General features: G+C 47.1%; 1 protein-coding gene across 50 annotated transcripts in view; it reads left to right on the top strand.

Annotated features, from left to right (window-relative positions):
- EPB41 (erythrocyte membrane protein band 4.1) overlaps positions 1-12,360 on the top strand; it is a 159,187-nt gene that overhangs the window by 136,893 nt on the left and 9,934 nt on the right. For all 50 annotated transcript variants that reach the window (XM_065576711.1, XM_065576707.1, XM_065576698.1 and 47 more), the window contains 2 exons: positions 9,334-9,435; positions 10,612-10,692. In XM_065576711.1, coding sequence (XP_065432783.1) covers positions 9,334-9,435; positions 10,612-10,692 — 183 coding nt within the window. The remainder of the gene's footprint in view (positions 1-9,333; positions 9,436-10,611; positions 10,693-12,360) is intronic.

The following is a 12,360-nucleotide window of genomic DNA, read 5'->3' as shown; positions in this document are numbered from 1 at the left end:
ACGGGGCATGCCCCAGTTCCCCGGATTCAAGGCTTGTGATGGCTACAAAAAGCCTATGACGATCAGCTTGAAGTGTTTGGGGTAAACCCACATTAGCAACAAGTGTCGCATCTGCAAGAGTTTCAAGCCAAAAACTAAAAAGGAGCGGGAGATAAACCTAAGAGTGCTCCTCATGGAGTCGGCCCTCGTGCCGGTCTCCGGACCTCCGAGATCGGACTGAGCACAGCGGCACCTGTTTGAAGTGTGCCGGCGGCACTGGCCTACCGACACCAGTCCCAGTCCTCGGTGTCCGCTAAGAAGCACACCAGGAGAGGGCGTTCCCTGATATCCTGTACTGAAAGGCAAAGTCCGGAGCAGATCATAGGCCCATGCGGGGCAGCATGTCTCCGGAGCCCAATCAGACACCTGCATAAATGGCTAGGCTATCCTGCCCTCCTAGGGACCCACCAGCCACTCCGGGTATTGGTGAAGGTCCCATCCACGCTGGAGGCCTTCCAGGCTGCAAAAGACATAATGTCTTTGCCGGTGCCACCAACACCCCGTCAAGACGTAGACATCTCCAGAGGGAAGTTGGTACTGGGGCCCATGCAACAGTCTCCATCCGTGTGGCATCACTCCCCAGCACCGCGGCAATCAACGTCGAATCCCTGGGGATGCACTTCCGACCTGCCTATACCAACCAGAGTTCCCAGCACCGTTCACCGGACTCTCGGCACCGGTCCCACGAGGCATCGCTTGTCCAGTGGCCGGCACAGAGCCGAAGCATGGCACTGGTCGCTGGAGCGTGAGCATCGCTCCTCGGGGACCACGACGCCAATCCCCAGCACCACAAGACAGGTCCCCAGTGCCAAGATGCAGATCACCAGACTCATGGCACCAATCCCTGGGGTTGTGGTGGTGGTCTCTGCCATCCCATTTTTGGTCGCTGGACTCCCGCGCTGTTCCCAGAGCTCTAGGTGTCGATCACCGGTGTACTGTCGCCAAGCGCCGTCGCTGGTTCCCATTCAGGCAGCACCGGGACCCTGAGACCCGGCATCTGGCCCACAGCTGCAGGCGCGGGGATGGTAGACATGGAGGGGTCATGGACATAACATTGGCACCGCAGTGGTCCCTAAGGCAGGAACTTTCGTCCTCTAGCTCAGAGGCTGAGGAGATAATGGGTCCCTCGGGCCAGGCACACCCAGACAGATTTGGGCAGGCTCCTCCAGGGCCACCAGCCGGAGCATGGCCCACCCCGTGGCACTTTTGGAACATGTGGGGGTTCTCCCAGGCATCGGAGACCCAGATGCAGCATAGAGGAGGTCGGTGACGGTCTCCTGCCCCACCTCCGGACTTACAGGAAGGGTCTGAGCAAGGTGCCCGGGAGCACCCTCAGGCCTCGGTGGAGGCCTCCTATGTGGGGGGACGCTGAGCCAGCCCCTCCACCTGCCCTTGCCTCCTCGTCGTCCTCACCCAATGAGGCAATGGCGGGACCATTCCAGACAGTGCCACAGGACAATGCCAAGGCACACCAGGAGCTTCTAAAGCGAGGTGGCAAACCTGGGATTGGAAGCAGAGTTGGCGGAACCCTCTGACACACTATTTGACATTCTGGCCACAGTGGCCCTATCTAGAGTGGCGCTCCCATTATATGAAGGGGTAGTAAAGCTGGTGGAAGCCTTATGGCAGACCCTGTCCTCTCTCCTGCCTATTTCCAAGCGGGCTGAGAGGAAGCATTCTGTCCCGGGGAAGGGGTTTGAATATTTATATTCCCACCCGGCCCTGAACTCTTTAGTGGTCTCTGTAGCCAATGAGAGGGATAGGCAGGGGCAACCTGGCCCAACTCCCAAAAACAAAGACTGCTCCCTTCAAGGGCTCAACAGCGGATCACTCTCCGATGCTTTTCTCCTGTCTTGGGCAGGCGACCTGATGTATGCCTTCCCGAGATCCTGCTTATCAGCAGGACCCTCCTGAAAATCAAGAGGGACTGGGACAAAGTCATGATCGCCCCAGCGTGGCCTCACCAGCACTGATTCAGCGCGCCCATGGACACTTCCCAACTGTCCAGACCTGCTCTCTCAGGATCATGGGAGGTGACCTGAACCTCTCCTCTCTCCACCTCACAGCGTGGATGCTGCATGACTGAACCCGGAGGAGCAGGCCTGCTCTACTCAAGTCCAGCACATTCTGTTGGAGAGTAGAAAACCCTCCACTAGAGCAACTTACCTGGGTAAGTGGAAGAGCTTCTCCTGATGGGCATTGAAGCGGAGGATCTCCCCGACCCAGTCTTCTCTGCAGTCCATTATGAACTACCTGCTTCACTTGAAACATTAAGGCCTGGCCTTCTCTTCGATCAAGGTGCACCTGGCAGCCGATTCGGCTTCCCATCCCCGCGTCCAGGACAGATTAGTATTCTCGCATGAAACGACGATCCGGTTTCTTAAGGGCCTTGAAAAGATTTTTCCGCTGGCCTGGGACCTGGTCTCCCAATGGGACCTCAACCTAGTCCTCTCTAGGCTCACTGGCTCTCCTTTCGAGCCTCTAGCCTCCTGTTCTCTTTCACATTTGTCGTGGAAGTTTGTTTTCCTTGTGGCTATCACTTCAGCGAGTCGAGTCTCTGAGATTAAAGCCTTTACGTTGGAACCTCTGTACATGGTGTTCTACACGGACAAGGTTCAGTTGCGTCCCCCTCCTGCTTTCCTGCCAACGGTGGTGTCACCTTTTCATGTTAACCAGGACATTTTCCTCGCAGTATTCTGCCCAAAGCCTCACTCGTCCAACAAGGAGAGGCGCTTGCACACCCTAGATGTCAGGTGGGCTCTGGCTTTCTACTTAGAGCATACCAAGCCCTTCTGTAAATTGACTCAACTCTTCATCACAGTGGCTGACAGGATGAAAGGCTGCATGGTGTCTACTCAAAGGCTTTAGTCTTGGATTACTACCTGCATCTGTGTTTGCTACGAGTTGGCGCAGGTTGTACCTCCACCGATAGTGATGGCCCATTCAACTACAGTTCAGGCGTCAGCAGCAGCCTTCCTAGCACAAGTCCCTATCCAGGACCTCTGCAGGGCCATAATGTGGTCGTTGGTACACTCCTTCACGACCCACTACTCCATCACCCAGTTGCCAGAGATGACGCTGGCTTTGGCAGAGCTGTGTTGCAATCGACCCGTCCAGGAACTCTGACCCGCCTCCGGAGATACTGCTTGGGAGTCTCCTAACATGGAACGGTCATGAGAAAGCACTCGAAGAAACCTTCCATAACTGTTGTTCTTCGAGATGTGTTGCTCATGTCCATTTCATGACCCGCCCTCCTTCCCCTCTTTCGGAGTTGCGGCAAGAAGGAACTGAGAGTGGGAGAGCTAGTGGCGCCATACGTGTGCTACTCCAGAGGGCACCACAGCGATCCCCTGTAGATACCAGTGAGGGGAAAACTTTCAGCACCGATTCATGTGGTGAGCAACACATCTCGAACAACAGTCACGGAAGGTTAGTAACTGTTTTTTCCTTCACGTCTCATGCCAACCAGATTAAAAAGGGCGGAGTGGACAACTGCCACTCAGTTCCTCTCGCTGGCTCTAGCTTTGAAATGGAACTGCTCCCTTGTCTGTTTTCAATGTGCTGCTTGGCTCTCTGTTCATTCCTTCTAAATGTTGTCCTAATCCCCAGTTCTAGTTAGGTAGTTTGCCAGTTGACACCATAATAGTAGTAGTTTTTTCAGATTACATTCCTTTATCGGCAAAATCCTTACTTGTCTTTCTGATTCAGGATGGCTAGTTCTAAGTCCTCCAGTTTCATCCCTTACAATGCCCATCAAATGAAAATATTCTGTGTTGAATAGAATGAAAAGCTTGGCAGGTTACATGAATTCTTAAACAGGCTGAATGAAATCAGCCTCAACACTCCAGATCTCCGTGTATTAAACTAAGATTCTGTTTGTTTATGTGAATGTGAAAGTTTGTCACAAATAACTTATGTATATATTGATGTGTGCGCACCAGTAAGAATTACCAGTAAGAGGTTTTCAAAATAGCTCCATGTCTGAACAGAGTTTCTCACCGGCTGCTGGTGCTTTGATGTAGACTAGACTGTTCTAAGCAAACAAAGTGTAACCTTTGTGCTATGAGAGATTTGCTGTCTATTTTATTTTCATTCCTGTTTATCACACTTTTCCTGTAGTCTCTTTTCTGTTTATCTTTCTTCAGAACTTTGTGTACAGATTGTTATCTTGACATTTTTTAAAAACTTTGTTTTGTATCTTATCCTGATGATTTCCTGCTACATTTCTATATCTAAAGCAGGTACTGACACCAAAAATAGACTCCATGTGAAAGTACTTGTTATAATCAATCTCAATCTCAAAGCACTTTAAATTAGTAAATTAGAATAGTAGTGGTGTAATAACTATAGTCAAATGTGTCTCCATAGTTAAGGCTGAAGCAGATTTTGACCTGATGCAAATTCTTAATATCTTACAAATGTAATTTTATGTCAGAGTAAAAAAATTTTCTGACGAGGCAAATCAGATAAGCTTTTAGACAGTGGTTCAGAAAAATCTCTTCACTATTTTTTCCTGATTATCTTTTTCTGGCTTATCATTAGTCCAAAATGTACTGGCCTGTAAACTTCAGATCGTGGTAAGGACCTGTGCCCTTTTCCAGTTTTGGAGATTTGTTGGCAGAATGCGATTGTTGAAAGTAGTTTAAGGGCTCCGGGTGCAGGCTTTGACAAAGTGTAGGAAGGTCGCAACAGTAGCATGAGAGCTTCACAAACGGCACAAAGGTACAGTGGAAGCCATAGGAACTCCCCATGGTATTACCGTTCAGACTCATACCGCTGAGGGCCTGCAGTTGCATGATGCAGAATACCTAAATTGTGCATAGTACAGATTCTTCTTTGAGTGGCTACAGACGTGTATTCCACTCAGGAGTGTGCACTCCCAAAGCACAGGAGTAGGGGAATTTTGCTCTACAGTACCTGTAGGAGCAGCGCGCGCACCCTGCAGCAGTTAGCCTCTCTCCTGGCTACTTAAGGGCAGCACAACTCTGATCCTCCTCCATTCCTTCTCCCTGCTTGTGGCTAGAGTCGGAGTGTTCTGTGTGGTATTTACCTCGTGCTTTTCTATCTCGGTCTTCTGAGATTTTGTTGTTCTGGGGATAGTTAGTTATTTAGTTAGTACCCTTAGTTCTTCATCGAGTGCTGCTCATGCCGATTCCATTCTAGGCGTGTGCGCATCCACGTGCCCGGTCGTCGGAGATTTTTGCCTTAGCAGTATCCGTAGGGTCGACTGTGGTGCCTTCTTGAGTGCCGTGCTCATGCGTCAGTACATCAGGCACCGCCGGCCCTACGCTCTCTCAGTTCCTCCTTGCTGCCCGTGGAGGTTATCGGAGTGCCTTTTTCCTTGCCTTGCAAGGATTAGCGGTTCTTCTCTACTGTTTTTTGAGCATTAGGGTCTTGTAAATAGTTTGTTTCAGTAGTTAATTAGTAAGTAGTTGTTTAGTGTAGTTACAAGCTGGAGAATGGCCCCATGGGGCCTCTGGTTTTAAGCCCTGCTCTGACTGGAACAGGCCTTTGCCTTTTAGTGACCCCCATAGCAGGTGCCTGAAGTGCTTGGGGGGAATCACATCTGGTGTCACATAGAATCATAGAACTGGAAGGGACCTTGAGAGGTCATCTAGTCCAGTCCCCTGCACTCGTGGCAGGACTACGTATTATCTAGAAACAATTCCTTCCTGTAAGAGTATGTGAGCTATAGGCCATTCCTGTAAGAACTCGGAAAGAGCATGACATCTGTTTGAGGGCCCTCCTCCCGGAGGCTGCTCTCTGCCCGGCTTCTGAGCCTTCCCGGACGGACTGCACCCCTAGCACTTCGGCCTCCATGCATAGCGCACCCCAGCACTGGGCTCCATTGCCAGTGCCCAAAAAGGAATCGAAGAAACGTAACTCCCCGGAACTGAACAAGAAGGGCCATGGGATATCGGGCAAAGGACCCAGTTCGGGCCACCCACCCACACCAGAGCGCCTTCCCAATGGGGTCCCATAGCTCCCTGAGAGATCCACCACTGACTCCCAGGAGTGGTAGGGGACACAGGCTTGTGGCAGGGCTGATGCCTTCCCAGGATCTCCCGGCATCCAGAAACCTGAGGCCTCTACTAGCGCCACCGGCACTGCGTGCATCGCAGGAAGCAGCAAAGGCTCCCTACGAGGGCAAGCCAGCCCTGCAGATCTCTAGAGCCAAAACAACACACACTATCTCCACACCCCAGATCTCTGGCTTCTCAACCCAGATCCTCTGCAGGTCACCCTAGATTGCCAGCATCGTGGTCTCTGCCCTCTCGACGTGGATCGCCTAGGGGGAGGTGCTGGTCACCATATCACTGGCACTGTTCATCCTCCTATCTCCTTGGCACAGATCCCCGTCTCCCACACCGCGGGAATGGTCTCAGTCATAGTACTGATCCCGCCCAACCCCTGGCATCAGTTCTCCTATTCAAGACACCGGTCTGTCCAAGGGAAGGAAATTTTCTCAAATTCTGTGATAGTGAGATTTCTAAGAGGAGTCAATTGTCTCTACCCACCTGTGAAAGAGGTTCCCTTGTGGGACCTTAATACTGTCTTAGCTGCCCTTATGGGACCTCCACCCAAGCCGCAGGAGACTTGCTCCCTGTCCCACAAGACAGCCTTTGTTACTTGCAGATGTTATAGCAAGTGAGCTATAGGTCTTAATGGCAGAGCTCCTATGTACTCAGTTTTTCAAACAAAGTGGCCAACTTTTGTTAAAAGTAGTTTCACCTTAACCAAATGATTTATTGCTGGTGTTTTTCCCTAAATCAAACTCCAGTGCAGATGAACAGTGACCTCACACGTTGGATGGGAGAAGGTGCTTGGCGTTTTAGAGAGGACTTTTCAGGCTTTTTGTTTCCTATGCTGATCGGGTGAAGGATCATTCTCTGCACAGCTGATTTCCAGGTGGATAACTTCCTGCTTTATAACAGCATGTGATGTAGCTCAGACATGTCTCCATAGAGATTATGGGCCATTTGATGAGGGCCCAAGAAACATTGATAGCATTCTTCAGTGATGTTTTGATAGTAAGAGTTTGCAGGGCTGCTACCTGATCTTCTCTTTTACCAACCACCATGCTGTTACCACTGCGTCTAGGTCAGATGCAGACTTTGGGAAGGCAGTCCTGCAGTCTTTGTTTAAGTAGGCGCCAACCTCCGAGTACTGTTTGTGAGTCACCCAAGAGGAATGTGTCTGTCTGCAACCACTCGAAGAACAACTGGTGACTCCTGTGCTGTGACTGTTGTTCTTCAAAATGTGAGTGTAGATGTGTGTACTATGACCTACCCTCTGTCGCCTCTCTATCAGGGTCTCTATTTTTGATGTTTGGGTCAGAGGAACTGAGAGGGATGGGGAGGCACTGCCCTTAAATAGCCTGGGGAGGGGCTAAGGGCTGCCCCTACAGGTACTGCTAGGCAAGGTTCTCTGACGTTGGTGTGCTGCGCGCGCGCGCACCTGAGTGGAATACATGTCCGCACCTCCGTTTCCAAGAACAGTTCCAGAACAGGTAAGTAACCTTTTTTACTTTAGGAAATCTGCAACTTGGAGGCTAAACGGTGGAGGAATAACCAAGAACTGGGTTCTGTTCTGCCACTGACTGGTTTTAATGCTTTGCACTTTACAGATGTCATTTAGTACCTCTGAAAATCAGGTAACTTATTTGGGTGCCTAAATATGGCACCCACATTTGAAAATATTTGCTTTGCCTTTGTGTCTGCTTCCCCATCTGTAATACGGAGTTCATGAGATTGCCTATTGCAAGGAGGTATCTCTGCAGTGGACCGTTTGTTTAATGCATACCTGGCATACTGTCATGCTTGTGGAAACTGTCTCCAGAGATGGTCAGCAACTGATTGTTTAACATCCCATCTGAGGTAGAGCACTCAAATAGTGTCGCATGCTCTCCAGAACCAAACTGCAGCACCAGTACTGGGCATAAGCTCCAGGTTATAGTGTTAGGTTTGAACTCGTATTGCTCAGAGCATTAGTGGCTGAGATTAACTGCTCCAGCTTAGTCTAGTCACCATCTTTACATCTCTAGCTCTAATGTCTCAAGGGACAAATAAGAATTCTGTAACCTGATTAGGTGAGATTTGGCCAAAAAGTAATGCTGATCTCTGGGGAGTTGAAGTTTTATACAGCACAGAAACTGGTCCCACCTAGTGGTCACTCTGAAGATATAATCTTGTCTTAAATTGTCATTACAATTTCATAGACTGTTCTGTAACAATAATTGGACAAAAGAGGCTGTTACTCACTGTATATCTTTAATTCAGTCATTTGGAGACATGGACAATAAACTCTGGAGCAATAGATGGGCTTTGGAAAGCCTGAGAACTGTACAGGATGGGAGCCAAGTAATTAGAGGTGGTGCACAGTTGTTGTTACTTATGGTGTATTTAGGTTATAGCAGCATCCAGGGCTCTTGCGCTGCGCTGGGCACAGCCCTGAAGAGGCTGATGTACAAAGGGCTTGGGGGAAATGGATTCAAAATAGCTTCCAAACCTGTTTAAATGATAAACGGATAAAATGCCAACTAACCCCATCTGCCCCCTCAGCCGTCTTAATTGTATGGATTCTTTTATAGGAGTTTCAACAGAAGTGAGATGTGAGCAGTGTAATGGCCTTTATAGACCAGTTCGGGGAAGGTGGTATATGCAAAAAAGGCAGCGTGGACAAGACTGGTATTGGTGGAGCAGGGGGAGTGATGGGTGTGGGGACCTTGTCATGTAGTTTCTATGGAATCTGGAGGAGTAATTTGTGACAATGCAGAGCAACTAGAAAGTAAACACGTAGTACTACCCCTGCTGCCTAAAACCTGCGAGTCAATCTTACCAGCACAGCACCCCAATTCAACTGGAAAGGGAGAGGAGAAGAGAGAGGATAGAGAAGACCCATTCATCATCCCAGAATTGAGAGCGGGAGAGCTGAACAAAGTCACTGTGTGAAATGGAGAATCATCACCCTGCGGTTGGGTGAGATCACAGCGCAGATGTCCTAATGGATCTCAAGGCTTCTCTGCTTGATTTCTTTGTGGCTCTGTTGGAGGGCAGCATGGCTCCATGGTTCTTTAAGTGCTGTACCTTCAGACAGCATTAGTCTTGAAACTTTTGTTACGCTGCTAAAACGCTAATTATTCATCCAGCTGTGAATCTCTTCACTTGGTCTCATAAATAATGCAAAGTCTACTTTTGCAATGATTGTACATCATCTTAAATTACAGCGCCGAGGTCCTGTTGCAATGGTGACTGTGTGAAGATGGTTGATTGCTGTTTTATGTGTGTCTCCTAGACAGATGATGGCAATGGGGACTCAGACCCTGGAGTCCTGCTCACTGCTCAGACCATCACGTCAGAGACCACCAGTAGCACAACCACCACACAGATTACAAAGGTAAAAAGGTGATGCTAACAGGACTGGTATGAAATCTAAAAGTTCTATTGATGCTCAAACCACAGGAAGCAAAGTTGGCCTTTTCCTGCCAAATATTTAGTTGTACAAATATTTGCCCCTCCAATCCTGTTTCCCCCTTTCTCTGCCCTTAATTCTGCCTGACACCAGCGCAATTCAGGATTACTTGGAAATGGACATTATGTTGCTTCCTGAAGAACTGTACCAGCACCGTTTGAGTGATCCAACAGCAGCTTGGGATCCTGAGGCAGTTCTGAGAACCGCCCATCAGTGTGTTAGCCAGATATTTATTTTAAATGTAGCTCGCCTTTGGGTTCTTAATTTGCTCTTCTGTGCGGTAAATAAGATTGAGTCCTGTTTAGAACTTTTTAATTAATGCAGCGTTTGAGCTACAAATGATTAAAGTTGGGGAATGCTGGCAAATCAAACTTACATGTGAGAAATCATCAATTTGAGAAAGTAGGGATGAGTTTGAAGACTTCAATTGACTTCTAATATACAGGAATGGCCCCTAGTTCTAGACCCATGTCACATTTTTATCAAAGGTTTTACAAAACCTAAAATGCTTCACTAATGCTGTCATGGAGTGCCAACATTGCTGTGGGCTTCTTGTTTTGTATTTATTTCAGTGTAGAGTTGCAGGGAATTTTTGAATTTGAACAAAATTAAATACTATTATTGTGCTAGTTCCTGGGAGTCAAAGTGAAACTAAGCAGCCCAAGTGCATTGTACACGTTGAGTAAAGCACACAACAGAGAGTGCATACTCCAGATGCTGAAATACAAATTAAATTTTTAAAATGACTTTCAGCTGTAATAATGGAACATGTTACATTGACCGCGTCCGTTTCACATGATTAACATTCCAGCCTGCAGACCGGAATGATTAATACTTGATTTACTAAAAAAACTCTTTATTGACAATGTGCTTGTTTGGTTTGGAAGAAGGGAATATTGTCATACACTGAGGTGAGATTTTTTCTTTGTGTCCTCTCACTCTGTCTATGATCCAATTATGCTAGTTTCCCAGTAGTGTTTTGGTAATTGGCAAGTGACTTTAGTTTGAGTTCTCTCTTTGAAAGCCAGGCTCAATCCACTTTGTAATTCTTTGTCATTGTTGCTCTGTAGGCTACCAATAACCTATGTTCTTTCATACTAGACTGTAAAAGGTGGAATTTCAGAGACAAGAATTGAAAAAAGAATTGTCATCACAGGAGATGCAGACATTGACCACGATCAGGTGAGCGATTTTAGTGTTACCCAGCCAAGAGCCATTTTAGTTTTGCAAAGAGCTAATCAGTTGTTCTAACCTGCAAATTATCTCTGTGCTAGACAGTCAAGTGGCCTCACTTGTGGTAAATCCAGTCATTTAGGTTGCAGCCTAGGGAAATTGGCCTGGGCTAGAATAAAAATTGCTTGTCTCTGTGGAAGAGGTAACACTTTTCATATCTGGTGTTTTAGCTGCAGACATAGATCTGTCTCATTTTAAACTGTTAATGTCAGAAAAGTGACTGCAGATGTCCCTGTGGTGCTACCTATTACTCTTGTATGTCTTCAAGTTGTAACTGACTGGCAAACAGGCATTTAGTTCTGCAGAGACATACTGTAGCTGGGGCAGAGCGACCTGAATTCCGTTCTGCCAGATATTAGCACAAAATTCTGGTTCCAGAAGTTTTTATATATGGCAATGTCCAAAGCAGAAGGGCTCAGCTTTGAGTGTGCTGCTGGCTATTTTCAATTCAAAAGAAGTTTGTTTTTTAAAATCTGAGGAAATGTGACATGAAAGTCTCTGATGAAGAATAAGTATGAGACAGCTCAGTCATTCTTTTAGTCACTTTCTGCCCAGCATTTCCGTAGAGACCAGTAATTCATCCCTTGTTGTATTTTCAAGGAGCATTGTAGAGTTTAGGGGACTCTGTGTGCACGTTTGCAAGGATTTGTTTTGCTTTTATGTCCTGAATGATGTATGTAAAAATTTGGATCGAATAGCCTAAAAATGTAGAGTAGAAAGTTTGTGTATACAAGTGTATCAGAGCTGAAAGCAACTGAAGTTTAGAAGCAAACAGCCTTTGCCACTGATCATCATGTTTTCCAGTGGTTAGAATATTTACCTTGGAATCTGGCTATTTATGTTCTGTTCTGGCTCTGATACTAATTGTGTGCGATCTTTTGGCAGGTCACAGGCCCTACTCTGCCTTGGTTTACCTGTCTGTAAAATACTTAATACATATCAACTTCTTAGGGGATCTTGAGGGTTAAATGTTTGGAAAGTGCTTTGAGAACCTTTGTTGAACGGTGTTAGAGAAGTATAATCTGTAGTGTTGTCATTTTTACTATTAAATTAAATTGGCTCAGGGAAGTTTAGAGAGAGCTAGTATGAAACTCAGATGTATTTAAAAAGATGATACACACACACACACACACACACACACACACTGTCATCCTGGTGTAGCTAATCTTCATTTAGTTTGTGAAGGGAGAAGTCGCCAGAGAAAGACAGTGTCAGGGTAGGTTCAGATACATTCTTTAACATGTTAACCGTGCTCATGGAGCTCTTCCCCTTTTATGCTGGGTATTCTTGTTTTCTGCTTCTTGAACTCTTGTTTCCACATAGACAACATGCTTCAGCAGTTGGAGCTCAGTGATAAAAACAAAAGATCAGAAAAAGTTACAGTTAGTGCACCCAAGTAGTAACAGAACCCTGACTGGGACTCTGGTAACTCTTCCTAACTGGAGAGATGAGCTTTGCCTCGAAATTACAGATCGATACAGTTCTCAGAGCCACTGAGCTGCTGCCTAAACCTGATCCAATAAACTGTTCCTCTTGTGAACTTTCCCTTTCCCAGAATAACAATATTACGGTTTCACATGAACATTAAGCTGCTTTAGGCCTTTTATTGGTGTCTAA

Source organism: Chrysemys picta, chromosome 23, assembly GCF_011386835.1.
Source record: "Chrysemys picta bellii isolate R12L10 chromosome 23, ASM1138683v2, whole genome shotgun sequence".
Lineage (NCBI taxonomy): Eukaryota > Metazoa > Chordata > Testudines > Emydidae > Chrysemys > Chrysemys picta.
The sequence above is the reverse complement of the archived record's forward strand: the minus strand, read 5'-3'. Positions and strand labels throughout refer to the sequence as shown.